Genomic DNA, 23,578 nt, shown 5'->3' on the forward strand with positions numbered 1-23,578 from the left:
GGTGTTAATTTGGGTTTCTTCAAAGACTTTTGGGAGGTTTTGAAGATTGATGTGCTGAATTTTTTTGCGGAGTTTCATCGCAATGGTAAGTTAACTAAAGGTCTTAATTCCACTTTTATTACTTTAATTCCTAAGGTGGAATCTCCTCAGCGTGTGGCTGATTTTGGGCCAATATCTTTGGTGAGTAGTGTGTACAAAATTTTATCAAAGGTATTGGCTAATCGTTTGAGAAGGGTGATAGGTAATGTGGTGTCTGATTCTCAGTCTGCGTTTATTAAGGGTAGACAAATTCTTGATGGTATTTTGATTGCAAATGAATTAGTCGATGATGCAAAGGTCAAAAAGAAAAAGTTACTCATGTTTAAAGTGGATTTTGAAAAAGCTTATGATTCTGATGATTGGGGCTACATTGATGAGGTTATGATTAAGATGAATTTTCCGTGTGTTTGGCGGTCTTGGATTATGGAATGTATTACAACGGCGACGACATCTGTGTTAGTTAATGGGTGCCCGACTGATGAGTTTAATCTTGAAAGGGGTCTCCGTCAAGGGGATCCGCTTTCTCCGTTTTTGTTCCTTTTAGCAGCTGAAGGTATAAATGTGATGATGTCTGCGTTGGTAACGACTGGGTTGTTCACTCCATATGCTATTGGGGCGCAAGCTAATGTGATGGTTTCTCACTTGCAGTTTGCAGATGATACTTTAACTAGTAGGAGTTAAGTCTTGGGCAAATGTCCGGGCTTTGAAGTCTGTTATGTTATTATTTGAATCTATATCCGGGTTGAAGGTTAATTTCCATAAGAGTATGCTTTTTGGCGTGAATGTAAATGATTATTGGCTTCATGAGGCAACTGTGGTTATGCATTGTAAACACGGACGGATTCCGTTTCTTTATTTAGGTTTGCCTATTGGTGGTGATCCACGGAAACTTCAATTTTGGCAGCCCCTTGTTGAGAGGATTCGTAATCGTTTATCTGGGTAGAAATGTAAGAATTTATCTATGGGTGGTCGGTTGATTTTACTTAAGTCCGTTCTGTCGTCCATTCCGGTTTATTTTCTTTCCTTTTTCAAAGCTCCCTCATGTATAATTTCTACTCTTGACTCTTTATTTATTAATTTCTTTTGGGGTGGTAGTGAGGATGTGAGGAAATTGTCTTGGATTAAATGAGATACTGTTTGTTTGAAAAGGGAGAATGTTGGTTTGGGGGTGAAACGGTTGAAGGAATTTAATATTTCTTTATTGGGAAAATGGGTGTGGAGAGTGTTGGAGGATGGGGAGAGTCTGTGGAAGGCGGTGTTAACTGCGAAGTATGGAGAGGTTGGAGGGAGGGTGCGGTTTTGTGAGGGGGTGGGATCGGTTTGGTGGCGTCATATAAACCAAATTCGATTAGGTGTGGGGCTGTTGGATTCTAGGTGGTTGGTGGACAATATTATGCGGAAGGTGGGAGATGGGTGTCACACTCTTTTTTGGGAGGATACGTGGTTGGATGATGTTCCGTTAGCTGTGTCTTTTCCTAGGCTTTTTGAGTTGTCTAATTTTAAATTGTCTACGGTGAGGGAGATGTTTATGTTAGGTTGGGGGGCTGAAGGGGGTGCGTGGCAGTGGAGGCGTAGATTATTTGCGTGGGAGGAAGGTTTGGTGGGGGAATGTGTGGGGCGGTTGGCTAACTTTGCTTTGCAGGTTGATGTTTCTAATAGGTGGGTGTGGAAACTTCACTCGACAAAATGCTATTCGGTGTAATCGGCTTATTCGTATTTGACGGAGGTGGATTCTAACATTGTTGAAGATTTCAATCAATTTTTATGGTTGAAAGCAGTTCCGTTGAAGGTTAACATTTTTGTTTGGCGTCTCTTTCTGAATAGACTTGCTACAAAAGATAATTTGCGTAAAAGAAATGTAATTGATCCCACTCTTACTGCTTGCGCGATGTTGTGTGGTAAGGAAGAGGAAAGGGATCATCTGTTTTTCACTTGTGATCATTATGGGCGACTTTGGCTTTTAATTTCTCAGTGGCTTGGTATCGTTACAGCTCTGAATGGTAATTTATACTCTCATGCTACTCAATTTTGTGGTCTTGGAGGTTTCTCAAAAAAGTCTAGGACAAGTTTTAGAGTTATCTGGATTTCAGTTTTATTCGTCATTTGGAAAGATAGAAACATGAGAATTTTTCAGAATCATTCTGATCATCTTGAAGCTCTTCTTGAAAGGATTAAACTTCAAACGTTTTGGTGGCTGAAAGCGAATTACATTATGTTTGATTTTGACTACCCATTTTGGAGGAACAATCTTTTACTTTGTATTCAGACTATGCTATAATGTCTGTTTCTGTTTCTGTTTATTTGACTGTCTATCGCCTGTCTCTTTTGTAATTAACATTTTTCGGCTTTCTTAGGCATATCTTGTGCTTGAAGGGCTGATTGTTTCTTTAATATATTTTGCTTAGTTTTTTAAAAAAAAATAAAATTTGTTTAAAGTATTGTTTTCGTTGGTGACGTCCTCCTATCTTATTTTGCTTATATTTAGAGTTTTAGATGTATAATGAACAAGATCTCTGATTTATTAAAAAACTTACTCTACAAATCTTGATTTAAACTCAAGTTTGGTGTCTTCTATGAAAGTAAGTCTTATGTGACCATAAACATTTCGCCACATTATTTAATTAGCTTAGTTTAAGTATTAGCAAACTAGTAAATTAGCTTAGTTTAAGCATTAGTTTTACTTTAAGTCATAAAGCATTCCTAAATTATAACTAAGTCTTAGTTTTATTTAAGTCATTTTCCTCTTTAAGCCTTGATGGTTGTATTTAAAAAAGACGTTTCAACACTTTCAATACTTTCTTAAAAAAAAAATACTCATTCAATACTATATATGATTTTTATTTGGGTTAAATATGTTTTTGGTTTCTATAAATATATCAAGTTTTCATTTTAGTTCCGCTAAAAGTTTCCTTCAACTTTTAGTCCCTATAAAATTATCAATCACTACTTTTGGTCCTTATTTTCAAGTTATTTTTTGTATTTTTTTACCGAAATGTGTAGAATATTGTAAAAAAAATTCCCCCAAAAAATTAGAATTTTTTAACAATACATAAATTAAATATGAATTTTTAACCGTCAAAAATATAAAAATTCATATTAAATTTATGTTTTTTTAAAAAAAAATCTATTTTTTTAAGAGATTTTTATAATATTATAAATTTTTCTGCTAAATTTTATACAAAATTATGAATTTTACTTTAAAAGAGATTAAAAGTGAAGATTGAAAATTTTTTAGGAACTAAAAGTTGAAGGAAAATTATATAGAATTATAGAGACTAAAATTTTTTTAGGGACTAAAAGTTAGTATATTTATAGGGACCAAAAACATATTTAACATTTTTTATTTTATATATACTTATATTTTAAATCATTAGAATTCTACTATTGAAACTTGAATTTTATCAATCAATTCCTTCTCAAAATCATATTTTTTTACCGTCTCATTTAGTATCATGAGCCTTCCACCTTGTGTGATTATGGCTGCTAAATACAAACTAATGAAAACTTTAATGGTTTTGAAGAAAAGATGGAAATGGGTTTATGTTTTGTGATCAACATCTTACTTTGATGATAATCAATTAAAGCATAAGAACGTTAAGATAGTCATGAGGGATACCCATGAAGACAACGTCGAACCTGAAGAATTCAAAGATGAACGTTCATGGAACACGAAAGTGATGAATATGAATGAAGACGAAGTTTAACTAGAAAGTGATGGTCTCGAGCACCATGCGAGTGACCTTTCAGCAGCACGCAACAATGGATTGTCACAACCAGAAGAATACCTTCCATTGATTCTTGACCACCAAAGCACATAAGACCTTCCAGTGATGGTTTCCAATGTCGCTAACCGTCCTCCAGCTGTTCGATGAAATGCCAAAGTGTCATATAGCTGTTTGGAATGTTATCAGTAGCTGGTACATTATTAATGAGATGGAAAATGTTACTTTTGATTTGTCTAAATGCCTAATTTTCATATGTATTGCTCCTGGTCTATGAAACACGGACACAACACCGACACTGACACGCCGACACCACTAATAATATGAGAAAATCACATAATTCAGTGTAATTATATGTGTCAGTATCAAACACAACACAACACGTGTCAGACACCGGGACACACATAATCCGAGGAGTGTCCATGCTTCATTGCTCTTGGTCATTACACCCATATTCAACATATTGCTTTTGCGCTCTTTGGTGTTTTTAAATTTTGGAAGGCATGATCATGTTGTGGTAAATTCTCCTGTCATTATATCTTTATTGATGAATGGTAAGTCTGCTCAAAGAGACTTACGTAAAAATCTCTTGGTGAAGGAGATTTGGTTGTCCATCAATATCATTTTAATCTCTTGCTTTTGGTATGAACATTTCCTTAATTGGGGAATAAGAAAATTGTTTGGAAAGACAGCTTGATCACACTTTCATGAAGAGGGTATTGTCACTTCAACGGTGCACGATGGAAGCACAATCCTTCACTTTTTCCTTATTCCCTATAATGGATGCGTGGTCCTTTAGATGTTTTTGGTGGTGGAAGGGATTAATGCCAATACACTTTTCACTTTCTCTACGAATGTTGCAACAATACTTGTGGAAGAAGTCTTGTCTGCATCTATGAAAAAATTTGTTGGAAACATGGTTGTTGTGTTAATGCATCTTGAGATTTATTCCTTGATGAAGCGGGATCTGAATATAAAATGTATTTTCCAGTATCATGAACAACGCTATGACGTTTGTTTCAGAATTAAAGGCTGTGAAATTCTGATCTAAAAGTTCTGCCAGGATAATAAAAAATTGGCAAAATCCAAATGCATGTTCCATTAATCTTGTGTTGAGCATTTGTTTTATCATTTTAGCCACAAGTCATGTAAAACAAACACCTTGTTACATGCTACAAAATGGATCAGATTCACACATCTCTACTATTTTGAAACTGCACTGTTGTGAGGCACTGCTAATCTCCCTTGGAATCAAACCAGACCAAGCTGCCTGTGCCGAAGTTCAAAGTGTAGGTTTTATTTCTGATGTTGCACTAAATTTGAACATGCTGGTGAAAAATTATGGACTTGTGATGCTTGGGAATAAAAATTTATGCATAGTTGATAAGTTTGACCATGATGGATATATGGATGTGGCAGAAAGAGTAATTCAAATTTATGTACAATGGTCAAATAAATATATGTGCAGCAGCCCCCTTTAACTTGGGATATTTTGCTAATCTTTCAAGAAACAAAGTTGGTAGCTGTGTTACATAGGAAAGTGGTTGATAGGGGAACTATTGTTGTTTCTCAAATTATGTTCAAATGGAGGAATTTGCCTCCTAAGCATGATACTTGAATTTTTGCTGCTAATATTGACCCTGTTATGGCTATTCTTACATCGGAAAATGATCAATTGGAAGTGTCTCTGCTCTTAAAGTTCTAATCAAATGGAAAACTTTGCCTCTTAAACATGGCACTTGTGATTATTCATCCTTGAGGACGAGGATGTTTGAAGGGGAGGGTATTGTTACAGGAATGAAGTATTAGTGAGTTAACTTATTCTAAGTATTTGTTTTACTTTAAATCATTTACTCTTTTAGCCTTGATGGTTGTATTTAAGAAGGCATTGTGCCTCATTTGGTAATCAATCAAATATTTCAACAATTATCTTCTTCTCTCTAAAACCCTAAAACTCATTCAATACTATTCTCATATGATTTCTCTTTTGTATCGAATTCTATTCTAAATCATTAGAATTCATACACTTGAGACTTGAACTTTTTAGTTTCAGGGATCAATTTAGAAGTATGAGTATCATGTTGAATGGAAAATTTGAAATTAATCATTGCATTCGTTGGTATCATATGAAGTCGTCTATGATAGTGATTATGATGTTTTCAACTTTCAGGCTTATTCTATGCATCCCGATAACTTAATCTTATATGTGCATATACTGAATTATTGAAGTGTCCAAGAAAATAGAACGACTGAAGGAGAAAAGATGAAGAGCTTGTCCGAGTCTTTAGCACAAACAGAATTTCTGAAGATATTTAGTGGTTGGTTTATTGCATTTGAAGGTTTTTCAGGTTATTTCTTTGTTTACCCTTTGAATCTCTATGATATTACTGAATAATAATTGTAGTCTCGTTCATCTACTCAAAATAGATGCAAACTTGAATACGTAAAAGTATATGCAAAATCAGAAGAAAAGAGTTTAATGAAAAAAAACTTTCATGTATCTATTAAATTATCTACTCAATCATGATTTCACTTTTCAGATAACAAACTCTCTTGAATCTATTTTACCAAAATCTAACACAATACAAAATCCAAACGGACCAATTAAGCACCAATTTCATGTGCCTTTTGAAATCAACGACCACCAGAGAGAACAGATTCAGCAATAGACACAGAAGTATATGGCACTGTCTTGTCCTCAACAAGTTCTTGGTGCCCAAAAGTTAATCCATAGGAAGATAAACTAAGCAATGACAAAGCTGGTAAAGGTATATCCCTCTCCAAATACTGCACAACTTGTCTCATACTTGGTCTAGCCAAAGGCTCTGAATGTGAACACATCAAGCCAAGTTTCAACACCAATTCCACCTCTTCAGACAACAACTATGTGAACAAAGTTGAAGTCATTATACACGACAAAGTCTTTTGACTTATTGATAATTTTTGAAACAACAACCTTACTCAATTAGGATGGTGGAGAACAAACCTATCATAGAGAAATTGACAGAATTTTACAAGATACTTTTGACTTGGAGAACATTGAATCAGAATTGAAGGTGATGACAAAGCTTTGCTTTTGCTATGTAAAATGCAGTTTTTGACATATTTGTTGAGCAATCTTTCTATTCTAAAGGAGAGAATTTTTAAGGAATTTAGAGGTTTAGAGTAACCTTAAAAAGTAACTTAATAACATAACTTTGTTCTTCAAAAACTTTACTGTCTTTTCAATTTTCTGGTTCTTCTTCATTTCTTCTCCACCGCTTTATCATAGTTTCTGTTTTTCTTACCCTCGTTATGGTGTTATTATGAGGCTTTTCCACACATGCCCACACCACCCAAAATGAGCTTACCATATTTTCTACAATGGTTTTAGTCATTGTAAAAAAAAAAAAAATTTGTTTTTGGTCTCAGCAAAATTTTTTGTTTTTGAAAATAGACCCTGACCCCACTTTTGTGATGATTTGCATACGTGACACATTATAACTGAACCAAAAATTTTTGCAGGGACCAAAAACAAATTTTTTTTTACAGAGACTAAAACCATATTTTAGCCTTGATAATTTTTGAAACAACAACCTTACTCAATTAGGATGGTGGAGAACAAACCTATCATAGAGAAATTGATCCCTGTAATCGCTAATCCTTGCAAACCAGTCTTGCAATTATTAATCATTTAAAATTTCGTCCTTTGACCAATTTAATCACTGCCACGTCACTAATTTGATGACGTGGCAATCACTGCAACACATGAAATTCCAATTTTGCCCTTAAGAAGAGGACAAAATATTGAAGAAAGAATTGGAAACCCAAGGGTAAAATTGGAATTTTATGTGGCATGGCAGTGATTAAGTGGGGAGAGGGAAGAAATTTTAAATGATTAAACAATGCAAGGGTAAATTGCAAGGATTAGCTATTACAGGGACCAATTTTTAAATGACCCCTAATTGCAAGGATCAAATACATATTTAAGCCTTTAGCCTTTAAGAATATGTTAATTTTAGGGGCTAAATTGCACGACATCGTGACCAATACTATTTTAAGCTCGCTTTAACTAAAATGCATTAAAAAAATGATGAGTTGTCACTAATAAAGTTAAATTTCGTACATCAGACAAGTTTTTTTTAGGAGCAAACAAGCTAAACAAGTTGTCACTTATAAAATCTTAGAAATAACTCAAATATACGCGATAAGTTGTCTCAAATGAAATTAACTTTGATAAAAGAGACAAGTTGTCACTGATAAAAATCTTAGAAATAACTCAAATGTACGAGACCAGTTGTCACAAATGGAATTAAGTCTTATATAAAAGACAAGTTCTCACTTATAAAATCTTAGAAATAACTCAAATGTACAGGATAATTTTTCACAAATGAAATTAACTCTAATAAACTTTTATCATACAACGATATTAAGCTCTCTTTAACTAAAATGCATGAAAAAGTGATGAGTTGTCACTAATAAAGTTAAATTTTGTACAACACACAAGTATTTTTTAGGAGCAAACACGCTACACGAGTTATCACTTATAAAATCTTAGAAATAACTCAAATATACAAAATAAGTTGTCACAAACGGAATTAGCTTTGATAAAAGAGACAAGCTGTCACTGATAAAATAATTTTTGTTTCTCGTCATATTAAATAACGTAGAATATCTTCTTTTAATGATATATAAAAAAAATCAACATGATAACACTAACGATATTCCTATTATTTGCACGATAATTTCTATCATACAAAGATATGAAACTCTCTTTAACTAAAATGCATGAAAAAAGTGATAAGTTGTCACTAATAAAGTTAAACTTCATACGACCAAGTTTTTTTTAGGAGTTAATATGTTAAACGAGTTATCACTTATAAAATCTTAGAAAAAACTCTAATGTACGGGATCAGTTGTCACAAAAGGAATTAACTCTGATAAAAAGACAAGTTGTCACTTCTAAAATCTTAGAAATAACTCAAATGTACGGGATAAGTTATCACAAATAAAATTAACTCTGATAAACTTTTATTATACAATGATATTAAACTCTCTTTAAGTAAAATGCATGAAAAAAATGATAAGTTGTCACTAATAAAGTTAAACTTCATACGACATAGGTGTGTTTTTTAGGAGCAGATACGCTTAACGAGTTGTCACTTATAAAATCATAGAAATAACTTAAATGTACGGGATAAGTTGTCACAAATGAAATTAACTTTGATAAAAAAGACAAGTTGTCATTTATAAAATCTTAGAGATAACTCAAATGTACGGGATAAGTTTTCACAAATGAAATTAACTCTCATAAACTTTTATAATACAATGATATTATACTCTCTTTAACCAAAATGCATGAAAAAAGTGACAAGTTGGCACTAATAAAATTAAATTTCATAAGATTAAAACTTTTTTTAGGAGCAAATACGCTAAACAAATTTTCACTCAGCTTTATTTCTATGGAATTAAGTGGTGTACTCCACATATACATATGTTGATTAACAAAGTTGCCTTTTCCTTTGTGTTCCCAGAAATTCACCTAATTATATAAACATATTTGCTTAATATTAACCCCATGTTGACCGAAAAAAATATTTATAGTACTTTCCATCATTTCCAATCCAATTATTTACTTATTATGGGTACAAATCTGCCAATTATTTATTTACCAAGCTACCCAATGAAATTCAATTTTGATAAGTTTATTTTGTCCTAATCTTACTTTTTCCAGAAAAATAAAATAAAATTTCCTGCCAAATAAAATTATTTTAACAAATTTGCATTGCTTATACACTCCCCAATTATATTATAAACATTGGCAAAAGAAAATGCGCCAACGGCGCAACCCGTGCGAACTCACGGTACAGCACTAGTTTATAGATGAAACTGTTGTCTTCACTTGCTACTAATGTAACAAGATAAAACAACATGAGCACAAGCCTGAGGAACATGATTATGGATTGTGAATAATAATGCTTATGCAGTTCTATTCAGTGTTTATTATTTATATGATTTTGTCCTAAGTGAAGAAAAATTTGCAGGTCACATTTGGTTCCTGCTTAGAAATATCCCGGAACCTAACTTACCTACGACTTATTACTAAAATTGCATTTCTCATTTGGGTCCTACTAAGAAATGTCTCATTTAGTATACTGAAAATGAATGGGTTACACATTTGCATAAATAAATGTGCACATTTCAACCACAATTTTTTTTTTTCCAACTGCAGTAATGGCCTAGTGGGTGAATGTTTTTCAATGTCTAATTTTTTGAAATAGGTATAGTTTTTGTTTTTTAGTTTCACACTTGAATGTGTGGACTTGACCGGTTACTATTGATTATGCTGTAAATAAAATAGGTATAGTTTTTTAGTTTTAAAATAGGTATAGTTTTTTAGTTTTAAAATAGGTATAGTTTTTTTTTTTTTGAGAGAGAAGGTTGTTTTACTGCATTTGAAGGTTTTTCAGGTTATTTCTTTGTTTACCCCTTGAATTTGCTGAATAATAATAGTAGTCTTTTTCGTCTGCTCAAAATTGATACAAACTTGGAAACAAAATAGAGTATATGTTAAATCAGAACCAAAAAGTTTAATGAGTAAAAGCTTTGATGTATCTATTAAACTACTTACTCAAACATGAATTCACTTTTCAGATAACAAACTCTCTTAAATCCATTTTTACCAAAATCTAACACATTACAAAATCAAAATGCACCAATTAAAAATCAATTTCACGTACATTTTAAAATCAACGACCACCGGAGAGAACGGATTCAGAAATAGACACAGAAGTATACGGCATTGTCTTGTCCTCAACACATTCTTGGTACCCAAAAGTTAAACCAAAAGAAGATAAACTAAGCGAAGAAAAATCTGGCAAAGGTATATCCCTCTCCAAATACTGCACAACTTGCCTCATGCTTGGTCTAGCCAAAGGCTCTGAATGAGAACACAACAATCCAAGTTTCAAAACCAATTCCACCTCTTCAGACACATAATTTGTCCCAAAATTTACATCTTTTGCCTCAAGAATATCACCTCTTTTCCAACACTCAAATACACAATCAACCAAAATTACACATTCATTTTCCCCTACATTGGCAATAGGCCTTCTACCACAAGCAACCTCAAGAAGAAATGCACCAAAAGAAAACACATCAGAAAATTTAGTAGCCTTACCAGTTCTAATATGTTCCGGAGCAAGATAACCAATAGTTCCAGCCAAATGAGTTGTGTGAGGATCAGCACCATGATCATGCAACCTTGAAAGACCAAAATCTCCCAATCTAGCATTAAATTCAGAATCTAACAACACATTACTAGCTTTTATGTCTCTATGAATCACAACTTTTTCCCATTCTTCATGTAGATAAACCAAACCTGAAGCAACACCTTTGATGATTTTAAATCTTTGAATCCAATTCAACCTCACTTTTGGTTCCTTGTATAAATAGTTGTCTAAACTTCCATTTGGCATGTAATCATAAACCAAAAGTAACTCCCTTTTTCGCCTGCAATAGCCATGAAGTTGAACAAGATTCCTGTGTCGAAGACGACCAATACTAACAATTTCCGACACAAATTCCCTCATCCCTTGTCTTGATTCATGAGACACCCTTTTCACAGCAACCTCAAGTTTGGAACTTTGTATCACACCTTTGTAGACTCTACCAAATCCACCAACTCCCAATAGCCCCTTTTCCCTGAAACCCTTTGTGGCTGAGTATAGATCTTTGAACTTAAATCTATGTGGGCCATATTGATGTTCCCAATCTTCAAGAACCTCATCAAACTTCTTCAATTTGACATAATACATAATCCCTATAGTTATCATGAATACCAAACTTAGCAAAATCAAAGGCAATCCAACAGTTAAAAATTTCGACTTTTTTTTCTCTGCAGGTAGTTTAGGAAGTTCAGAGATTTCAAGGGTTTGAGCTTGACCATTAACCTTAAAACTCCAACCAAGAATATAATGAGAAGCTAAAATTAAACCTGTTGAAGATGAGAATCCAACATACATTCTATTGTTGAGAATTGGAGAAAGATCTTTGGTCAATGATAACAAAGGTTGTGTTGGTTTATTACTAGCATCTATTGGAGCTAAAGTAACATCAATCTTTTTTTTCACTCCATCATAGTCAATCCATACCTGCATGGGATATCCACTGAAAAGGGATAAATCCCTGAATCGATTATATTCATCGTAATATCCTGTAGAAGTTGAAATAGCTGATTTCAAATCATTGATATCAATTCCAACATGGTTATCATCGATATCATTAAACTCATTAGTCAAAACAGAATCAAGTTCAACACCAAAAACATGGTTGCTACTGTTTCCATTGTTTGAATTGTTAAAGAGACCAAGGTATTGACGTGGTAGTGAGTTTGGTAGCCCTTTTGTAGGAGAAACAACAAAAACAATTCCATCACCACTAATAGTTGGATATTGAGGTCTTATGGCAAATACAAAAGTAGTTGAGAAAGAAGACACACTTCCATTGGAAGTGTTTTTGAAAACTATAGGATTTGGATAGAAACCATGTCCTTTTTCATATTCTGTATCATTGGTGAGTTTTAGTAAGCCATTTGAGGTTAACTCAGCAATACCATCAAGATATAAATTTGATGATTGGAATCCATTATAGATGAAACTGTTTTCTTCACTTGCTACCAATGTAACAAGATAAAACAACATGAACACAAGCCTGAAGAACATGATTATAGTTTGTGGATAATAATGCTTATGCAGTTCTGTTGATTGTTTATTATTTATTATTTATATATTTTGTCCTAAGTGAAGAAAAAATTGCAAGTCTAATTTGGATCCTACTAAGAAATGTCCTGGAACTTAACTTAGCCACGTATTTTCAAATGGTTACTAATTAAAGTTGCTATAGTGGTGACCTCTTGTTTGGAGAAGTCAAGGGCTTAAGATTTTGTGGAATATATTTGTTTGGATTGACTTATTTTAATTTATATCTGTTGAAAGAGTTTGTAAAAATAGATTATGACATGTTCATAAGTTCTTGTCATTGTATTCCTATATGCTCTTCGTCATAGTTTATGAAGGTGGTTTAACTTATTTCATCTTTTGTTACATTAATGATTTTTAAAGGACTAACTTGGGACCCAAATATGTCATTTTAGTTTGAAACTTAAAGGATTAACTTGAGAATTCTGTCAAACTAAAATGACTTAATTGAAACTTTCGAAACTTAAAAATTAACTTGGAAATTATGTCAAACTAAAAGGATCAAAAGTGGTATTTAGCCCTCTAAATAATAGGTCTCTTTAGTCGTTTTAGCAAGTTACTAAGCTTAATAATATTTCTTATTCTTATCATAATTCCGACGAAGCTAAAATGGTTGTTCAAATAAAACATTTTTTTTTTCAATTTCACAATTGGATGTGTGGATTTCAACATTACTATTGATTTGTCTAAGTCTATGATTTGGTTGACTGGTAAGAAAATGATGAATGAATAAGTGGTGGAGGATGCATAAAGATACTGTTGGTTTTGAATCAAAATTTCATATTTTTCTTCATGGAAAAATCCATTGGCCATTTCAAGTCAGCCTGTTCCATCGGTCATATGTGCTGGCAAGTTGCGGGGAATTGGAGGTAAATCACGAGGCAATTTACTTGGGATTGACAGCTATAAAATACAGTTTTTGACATATTTGTTGAGCAATCTTTCCACTCTAAAGGAGAGAATTTTTAAGGAATTTAGAGGTTTAGAGTAACCTTATAAAGTAACTTAATAACATAACTTTGTTCTCCAAAAACTTTACTGTCTTTTCAATTTTCTGGTTCTTCTTCATTTCTTCTCCACAACTTTATCACAGCTTCTGTTTTTCTTACTCTCCTTATGGTGTTTTTATGGGACTTTTTCTGACATGCCCACACCACCTAAAATAAGCTTACCATATTTTATACAATGGGAGTTATCTCAACTTTTTTTCTACTGTTTATTCAATTCAGGGTTAAAAACTATGTAATGGACTAATTGTAAAACCTAACTTTCTTTTTTAGGTGCTGCACTATATGTAAAGAGAAGTGACATATTGGCTCTCGCTATAGGTATGATGAACTCTTCGATCCTCTACGATCAATGATTGGTTCATTGTGTCATTGACGGGTGATAATTCTGCATTTCACAATGAATGCTTGAATAAAATGATTTGCTTAGATCGAGTAGAACTTCTGTTTCATGAATGGTGTGTTTATCAACTGGTAACAATTAGAGCAACTATGGAAGAAAGGAAGTAGGTTGCTTCAATTGTTTTACATGCAATAAGGCATTCTTTAGAGCCAAGTGCATTTCAGATATGGCTCAATAAATGTTATATTTCATTTAGAGTGAATCGCCGTTTAAGTCTATAAAATTATAGGGGTTGAAATTTTTAACGTTAGTCCTTTTGGGTTGGTCAATATAGTCCTTGAAACTGTCTTGAAGAGACTAATGTGATTGAAAATTTTCGATTTCAAGGATCATTTTAGAATATGTTAATTTTAGGGGCTAAATTGCACGATGTCGTGACCAATACTATTTTTAGACTGAAATAGGTTATTCGCTCTTTTGTTTTATGTTGTATGATGTGCCTGTGCTAGGTGGTACTTACCTAAAAATTCTTGATTGGCCCATTAGTTCATATGTTGATGCTATCTGATGAATGGAAAATTTAAATTTCATCACTGTATTTGTTGGTCGAGGGTTGAGTACCTCAACTGGTTTCAACTAAGGGTTAAGGAGTTGGAGGTCCTGGGATCAATTTTCGGTAACGTAGGACGTTGTCTATGACAGTGATTATAATTATGATGTGTTGTTCAATTTTAATATTTAAGGCTCATTCTACGCATGCTGATAACTTAATCCTGCCAAGCCCTGTATATTAACATTGATTAGTTGCTCAATATTATAGGTGGATATCTAGAAGTACCAAGTGTCCAAGAAAATAGAGAGTGAAGGGGAAAAGCTAAAGAACTTTGCTGAGGCTTTATGGAAAAACCTTAAGATGTATTTCAATGATATTCTAGAAAATACAGAAGCAAATATGTGTCTGGTTATCGATGCTCGTATTTGGAGGATTCTGTAAATTGATCCATCTTCTGCTGCTAGTTCAGGTTGAAGTTGAACTAGTGATAAATGATAATAATAAACTAATGTTGTGCAAAATTAGTTCAGTGTTGCTTGTAGCTAAAATGTTATGCTGCCATGCCGGCTTATACTATGGTATCCATTGTTACATTTCTAAGGCATATAATGAAATGTAACTGGTACTATTTTGGATACATATAAACACGATTTCATGTATCTGTTACACTATAATTGTCAAAAAATAATGTATCTATTACACTATTAATTCAAATATGATTTTACATTTGATTTAACAATCTCTCTTTAATCCATTTTACCAAAATCTAACAACCACCAGAGAGAAGTGAATCAGCAAGAGACACAGACGTATGCGACATTTTCTTGTCCATAGAAGAAGGATAAGACAAAGGAAAGTCCTCAAAAAAATATTTGTTCCCAAAAGTTAATCCAGAAGAAGATAAACTAGGCAAAGACAAATCTGGCAAAGGTATATCCCTCTCCAAATACTGCACAACTTGTCTCATACCTGGTCTAGCCAAAGGTTCTGAATGTGAACACAACAAACCAAGTTTCAACACCAATTCCACCTCTTCAGACACATAATCTGTCCCCAAATTTACATCTTTTGCCTCAAGAATATCACCTCTTTTCCAACACTCAAACACACTATCAACCAAAATTACACATTCATTTTCCCCTACATTAGCAATAGGCCCTCTTCCACAAGCAACCTCAAGAAGAAATGCACCAAAAGAAAACATATCAGAAAATTTAGTCGCCTTACCTGTTCTAATATGTTCATGAGCAAGATAACCAATAGTTCCAGCCAAATGAGTTTTGTGAGGATCTGCATTGAATTCAGAATCTAACAACACATTACTAGCTTTTATGTCTCTATGGATAACAACTTTCTCCCATTTTTCATGAAGATAAACCACACCTGAAGCAACACCTTTGATGATTCTAAATCTTTCACTCCAATTCAACTTCACTTTTGGTTGGTTATATAGATAGTTGTCTAAACTTCCATTTGGCATGTAATCATAAACCAAAAGTAACTCGCTTTTTCGTCTACAATAGCCATGAAGTCGAACAAGATTCCTGTGCCAAAGACGACCAATACTGACAATTTCCCGCACAAATTCCCTCATCCCTTGTCTTGATTCATGAGACACCCTTTTCACAGCAACCTCAAGTTTGAAACTTGGTATCACACCTTTGTAGACTCTACCAAATCCACCAACTCCCAGGAGCCCCTTTTCCCTGAAACCTTTTGTGGCTGAGTATAGATCTTTGAATTTAAATCTACGTGGGCCATATTCATGTTTCCAATCTTCAAGAACTTCATCAAACTTCTTCAATTTGAGATAATACATAACCCCTAAAGTTATCATGAATACCAAACTTAGCAAAATCAAAGGTAACCCAACAGTTAAAAATTTTGACTTTTTTTGTCAGCAAATACTATTGGCTCATGAAGCTCAGAGATTTCAAGGTTTTGAGCTTGACCATTAACCTTAAAACTCCAACCAAGAACATAATGAGAAGCTAAAATTAACCTTGTTGAAGATGATAATCCAACATACATACTATTGTTGAGAATTGGAGAAAGATCTTTGGTCAATGACAACAAATGTCGTGTTGGTTTATTATTAAAACCAACACTAATCGGAGCTAATGTAACCTCAATCTTTTTCTTCACTCCATCATAGTCAATCCATACCTGCATGGGATATCCACTGGAAAGGGATAAATCCTTGAATCGATCATAATCATCATAATATCCTGCAGAAATTGAATTTACTGATTTCAAATCATTGATATCGTCAAACTCAAAATCTTGAACAGTGTCAAACTCAACAGCAAAAACATGGTTGCTAATGTTTCCAGTGTTGAAAGTGTCAAAGAGACCAAGGTATTTACTTGGTAGCGAATTTGGTAGCCCTTTTGTTGGTGAAACAACAAAAACAAGTCCATGGCCACAAGTAGCTGTATACCTAGATTTGATGGCAAATACAAAAGTAGTTGAGAAAGAATACACACTTTCATTGGAAGTGTTTTTGAAAACTATAGGATTTGGATAGAAAGCATATCCTTTGGCTCTTTCTGTGTCATTGGTGAGTCTTAGTAAGCCATTTGAGTTTACCTTAGCAATACCATCAAGATATAAATGTGATGAATGGAATCCATTGTATTTATAGATGAAACTGTTTTCTTCACTTGCTATCAATGTAACAAGAAAAAACAACATAAACACAAACTTATAGTTTGTGAATGAATAATACTTCTGTAGTTCTGATGTTCAAATTTATAAGATTTTGTCCTAAGTGAAGAAAAAATTACAAGTCAACATTTGTGTCCTACTAAGAAATTAGAAATGTCTTGGAACATAACTAGCTACCAATTATTATTAATTATTAAAAGAAACATCACATGGCTACCACTAAGAGAGAATAACTTTTCGAGGAAAAAAAGTAGAGGAATTGAATTGAAATACACACAAGAAAAAAAAAGAAATTAAAAAATAGTCAATCTCTATACTAACAGGAATATTTTTTTTTTTGAGTAAATGTTAGAATGACTTTTGATTTCTTGTTTCAATTTTTTGTTTTCTTTTTCAAAATGTGAAAAAAAAAAAACAAAGAATGGAAAGTTAAAATTGTGCTATCTGTTCACTCATGTGTAATTTTGTTTTTACAATGAATAAAAATCGGATGTATCATTTTGTTCTTTTTCATAACATAAATAAAGTAATGAATGCATAATATTTTTATTTCCATATCTGTTGTGTAGAAAAAATATGTGAGCAGCACATTTATTTTTAACATATAATAACTAAAAATAGTGCTTAAATAGTGTATTTTTTATACAGTAACTTTTGTTGAATCTCTAGAAATAAGTTTGCATAAAAAGACCATTTATCTTGTGTTTTGAAGAAAAGAAAAGAAAAACAGTTTCATTATCCTCAAGGCACCATTGACATGTATTTATCTCCAAGTTCATTTATCTGCAACAAAAAATTTCAAATTTTTAGGTAGCAACACTTTATACATGGTTTTGGAACTGTTTTGATTTGGAATCATGGTTACCACAATGGTTGTACAATTATCTAACCAATTATTTTCTTCCGGCTGTTTTTCATCATTTATTTACCCTCTTTGATGTTTCTTGGAGAGATAAGAACCATGTTCAACTTTCCTACAAAGAAAAAAAAATTCACTGTTAAAACAAATTAAAGATGACAAATAATGAGATTAGCATTTGAAGAATAGATATTTGAGCATTTGATTTTGTAACACAAGAAAGCATGTCTATGAATGAAAGTAGAAATGTGTCCAAACATGTATTTTATGTAGATTTTATTTTTTTCCTTACTTTTATTTTGACAAATTAGTTATATATATTTTTTCAAAACAGCAAGTATTACTAAAATCCAATAGAAATGGAAGAAAAAATAGAAAGGATCATTCACTTACCCATGTTTTCTCATTATTTACCTACTTGTGCTTTTCTTTTAACTTATATGTGCTTTTCTTCTTGTTTTATAGTTTGCTGGAGATACAAGATGATCATTCAACATTCTTGTAACATATAGTAGAGATATCAAAGATAAGAAGATGAGAATATGCAAAAGATATAAAATGTGTTCACTCACTTCTTCTCCCACTTATTCATTGTTTTATTTCCTCTTATATGTATATTGTTTTTTATGCATTCATGTAGAAGCTTCATTTAACATGTTATAGAGATTTGATATGAAGAGGGAAAAAAAATTAAAGACAATGCACAACTAAAAAATGAGTTCATTATCATCTTCATACCTTTGTGAAGATGTGAAGATAAAAGAAGTTTCATTTATCTTCAAGTGTTCAAGATTTTTCTGCAAAACATAAACGAAAAAAATGGTTGTTAGAAAAAATTGAGAAGAAAAAAAAGTACTAGTAAAAACAGTGAAAGAAGAAAAAGGGAGAATGATATAATAGTGAAGGAGTATTGGATGATATATTACCCTCTTTGATGTTTCTTGAAATTTGAATTTTTGCCCCCATTGGTAAAAGACATAAAAGCTGACGCAAAAGTAATTTATCTAGTTGCAATGCAAGGGAAATGGTGTTTTTTAGAGCAAATAAACTAAACCAAATGCTTTTAGTAGTTACATGACATCATCATAGTTAATTGTGGTCATTTAGTTCAATAAAGTAATTTTTAAATAACTTTTAGAGTAATAATAGATTTTCCACAACATCTTCCCTTCTTATATTAAGAGAGATTAGGGGCAAAGATTACACATTTGTTTTTTCAATTCTTTATTTATTGGCAACAAATATTTGTCTTATGAATTAGTGAATTCATGTTTATAATTGGTTATTAGTTTGAGTAACTTACCTTAAAGTTATTTCTTAATTCAACGTATCCTAAATTATATTTATTTTGAATAAATAGTTTAAGAAATTGATATTTAAACTTTACTACTATTTATTTTTGAATGAGATCATCATGATTATTTTGTCAAGGAAGCAGAAGTAAATTTATTTAAATTTTTATATAAGATATATATGATATAAAATTAAAATTCCTTTCTGAATTTCATTTTAAAATATTATTATTTCAAAATTGAATTTTACTTTTTTAATCAACCAAAAAAATTGATTTGTTTTTTTAACTTGGACTTATCAGAAAGACAAAAAACAAAACTTTTACAAAGCGTAAGGAACAATATCAAACCAAAAAAATATAAAGACCAATATCAAAATAAGAAGAAAGTACATGAATCAATGACCTATTTAAACCTATGAGTAAATATTTACGATCTACAACATGAAATTTAGGTGAGGTGGATTTGTTTGGTCCACTATGGAGTTCTCTTCCTACACTTTTGCAACGTCTTATGGTAACATTTCTTAAAAAATGTTGCATGCACTTATTTTAATATGTACTTCAACATTTTATTTATGAAAAATGATAAATTTTCTTTCTCATACTCGCATTATCTTTTTATTCTCTATCTTCATTATTTTTCTTATTTTTCTTATTTCCCATGCTGTTAACTTTCTTTCTCTATTCCGTTCATCATCAATTCTTCACCATCATCATCAATCGCCCAATTCAACACTTATTCTCAGAATCTTCATCTTAGGCTGGCTTCCAAATATGAATGATATTTTCTACATTCATGGTAGTTTGCTGAGAAGATTTCATCTATTTATCTAATCTTCATCGAATTCGGCAACACCTTGAATGTGGCAGCATTGATGTTCCAATCGCAGCTTTATGTGAGTCTCTCTTACTCTTCTTCCTTTTTTCCTCTGGCAACTTATTATTGTGTTGCGTGTGAGGTGTTTGATAATTTGACTCAATGAAATTTTACTCTATTATTTTGCAATTGTGTGCTTATCCAGGAATTAGGTGGATGAACTGTTATTTCCGTATTAGACGATGCCACTGCCGTGTGAGTATCTCCCAACAAATTTGTTTAAATTTCAAAATGATCCTTTAAATTGAAAATCTTCGTTCACGTATGTGATATTTTGAACTCTCCACCGATGCAAAGTGAGTCTGAAGGTAAATATTATTGTCCCCCTTGTTTCCATTATGTCTGTATGTTATCTACATCAATAGGTATGTACACACTGAATATATATATACAGAAAAATAATTTTTGCTGCACCAACGGTAGATAAAAGTGAAATACTGGCTCTTGTAGGCGATAAGATGGATTCTTTGATCCTTTATAATCTATGATTAAATGGTTGCGTTATTGATGAGTCATAATTATGCATTTCGCATTGAACTTAGGAATAAAACGATTAATTCTTAAATCAAGTAGAACTTCTCTTTCATGAATGTTGTGTTCAATAATCGGTGATTAGCTATTTGAAAGTCATCACTGCATTTGTTGGTATCATATGAAGTTGTCCATGATGGTGATTATGATCTGTTCAATTTTAGGGCTCATTCTATTTCTATGCATCCTGATAACTTATATGGGCATATGCAGAATTACTGAAGTGTCCACGAAAATAGAACCAGTGCAGGAGAAAAAATAAAGAGCTTAGCACAAATAGGATTTTTGAAGTTATTTAGTGGTTGCCTTATCGCATTTGAAGGTTTGCAGGTTATTTCTTTGTTTACCCTTTGAATCTCTTTGATATTGCTGAATAATAACTGTAGTCTCTTAGATAGATCTACTCAATAGATAAAACTTGGACAAAGTAAAGTATATGCAAAATCAGAACTCTACCAAATCCACCAACTTCCAATAGCCCCTTTTCCATGAAACCCTTTGTAGCAAAGTATAGATCTTTGAACTTAAATCTATGAGGGCCATATTCATGTTCCCAATCTTCAAGAATCTCAGCAAACATCTTCCGTTTGATATAATATATAACCCTAAAGTTATCATGAATAGCGAACTAAGCAAAATCAAAGGCAACCCAACAGTTAAAAATTTAGACTTTTTTTTTTCTCATCAAATATACTTAGCTCAGGAGCAAATATTCTTGGCTCAGGAAGTTCAGAGATTTCAAGGTTTTGAGCTTGGCTATTAACCTTAAAACTCCAACCAAGAATATAATGAGAAGCTACAATTAACCCTGTTGAAGATGAGAATCCAACATACATTCTATTGTTGAGTATTGGAGAAAGATCTTTGGTCAATGATAACAAAGGTTGTGTTGGTTTATCACTAAAACCAACACTAATTGGAGCTAAAGTAACATCATAATATCCATACCTGCATATCCACTGGAAAGGGATAAATTCCTGAATCCATAATCATCATAATATCCTGCAGGAGTTGAATTAGCTGATTTCAAATCATTGATATCAATACCAATATGGTTATCATTGATTTCATCAAACTCAAAATTTTGATCAGTGTCAAGCTCAATACCAAAAACATGGCTGCTACTGTTTCCATTGTTGGAATTGTTAGAGACCAAGGTATTAATATTGTAGTGAATTTGGTAGCCCTTTTGTAGGTGAAATAACAAAAACAATTCCATGGCCACTATGAGTTGGATATTAAGATTTTATAGCAAATAAAGAATTAGTTGAGAAAGAAGACACACTTTCACTGAGTGTTTTTGAAAACTATAGGATTTGGATAGAAAGCATTGCCATCAAGATATAAATGTGATGATTGGAATCCACTTTATTTATAGATAAAGCAACATGAACACAAGTCTGAGGAACATGATTATAGTTTGAGAATGAATCATGCTTCTGTAGTTCTGTTCGAGTGTTCGGTGTTTATTATTTATAAGATTTTGTGCTAAGTGAAGGAAAAATTGCATGTCTAATTCGGGTCCTACTAAGAAATTTCCTAGAACCTAGCTACGAATTATTACTAAAAGAAACATCACATGGTTACTAAAATTGCCTTATCATCTGGGTCCTACTAAGAAATGTCTCATTTAGTTTAGTGAAGAGAATGTGTTATACATTTGAATCACAATTTTTTTTTATTTTTTTTCCAACAGTAGTAGTGGGTGAATGTTTTTTTAACATTTACATATTAAGTGTTTGATGCTAAATTGAATATGTGAAATTTAATTATCAATGTGTTCTAATTTCTTAGAATAAGTAGTGTTTTTTTTTAATCCTGAATGTGTGGACTTGACCAGTTACTATTGATTATTGATTATGCTTCAAATCAAATGATGAATGAATATGTGGTGGAAAGATAAAAAGATATATGTTGGTTTGACTCAATTTCATACTCACTCCGTCTCTAAATATAAGACTCCTCTACAAATTACTAAATACATTTATTGCTCTTTTTTTTCCAATATACTATCAATTTATCTAAGAATATGAAAATTAACTTTGAATGCACTTTTATAAAAAGGGTAATTTAGAAATAGTAACACACATTTCAGACAAATTTATTACTCGAAAGACTTTTTTTAGTACCCGTGATTTTTGTAAAGTGTTCTTCTAAAAAAGGATGGAGGGAAAATTTTTCTTCATGCAAAAATCATGGTGAAATTTCGAGCCACATGTTCCATCGGTCACATGTGTTGGCAAATTGCAGGGAGATGGAGGCAAATCACCGGGTAATTTACTCGTGATTGACAGCTATAAAATACAATTTTAGACCTGGTTGTTTTGCAATCTTTCTACTCTAAAGGAGTTAAGGAACTAATAGGGTGAGGGTTGAGTGTTTTGCATGATATTCTTATGTTGGAAAACATCATGAGATCTCATTAGAGTAAATATCAAACTCTTTTTCTAGTTTTCTCCTTAGATCTCAATTTAGGTTTTAGTGACTTGAAAAATGGATAGAAATTAGAGATTGTTCTTATTGTCTACAAGAATGGTAAAGGTATTCTTTACCTAGGGCTTTGGTCAATTTACTCTCAAATTGTTTCAAACAAACTAATTTGGCTGAAATTTTTTTAATTTCAGGGATCATTTTAGAAGTATGAGTAATTTGGTTGAAATTCTTTTAATTTCAGGGAGATGAATGGAAAATTGAAATTTATCACAGCATTCGTTGGTAAAGTATGAAGTCGTCCATGATAGTGATTATGATGTGTTCAATTTTAGGGCTCATTCTATACATCCCGTTAACTTAATCTTATATGTGCATATGCAGAACTACTGAAGTGTTGAAGAAAATCGAACGAGTAAAGGAGAAAAGATGAAGAGCTTGTTTGAGTCTTTAGAACAAATATAATTTCTGAAGTTATTTAGTGGTTGCCTTATTGCATTTGAGGTTTTGCAGGTTAT

The 23,578-nt window shown here is 32.3% G+C and overlaps 1 protein-coding gene, 1 long non-coding RNA gene and 1 pseudogene across 2 annotated transcripts; 1 reads left to right on the forward strand and 2 right to left on the reverse strand.

Moving 5' to 3' along the window:
- Positions 1-10,329: 10,329 nt before the first annotated feature.
- LOC25498542 (L-type lectin-domain containing receptor kinase IV.1) lies at positions 10,330-12,498 on the reverse strand. The gene has a single exon (XM_013593469.3). It carries the CDS (start codon positions 12,461-12,463, stop codon positions 10,490-10,492), a length of 1,974 nt encoding a protein of 657 aa, XP_013448923.1. The 5' UTR covers positions 12,464-12,498; the 3' UTR covers positions 10,330-10,489.
- Positions 12,499-15,076: 2,578 nt separating this feature from the next.
- LOC25498543 (L-type lectin-domain containing receptor kinase IV.1-like) lies at positions 15,077-17,252 on the reverse strand (annotated as a pseudogene).
- Positions 17,253-19,844: 2,592 nt separating this feature from the next.
- LOC120576916 (uncharacterized) lies at positions 19,845-23,248 on the forward strand. Its single transcript, XR_005643013.1, has 3 exons — positions 19,845-20,118; positions 20,245-20,407; positions 20,844-23,248. It is a non-coding gene; the product is annotated as an uncharacterized lncRNA (long non-coding RNA).
- The last annotated feature ends 330 nt before the right edge of the window (positions 23,249-23,578 follow it).

Source organism: Medicago truncatula, chromosome 7 (genome assembly GCF_003473485.1).
Source record: "Medicago truncatula cultivar Jemalong A17 chromosome 7, MtrunA17r5.0-ANR, whole genome shotgun sequence".
Lineage (NCBI taxonomy): Eukaryota > Viridiplantae > Streptophyta > Magnoliopsida > Fabales > Fabaceae > Medicago > Medicago truncatula.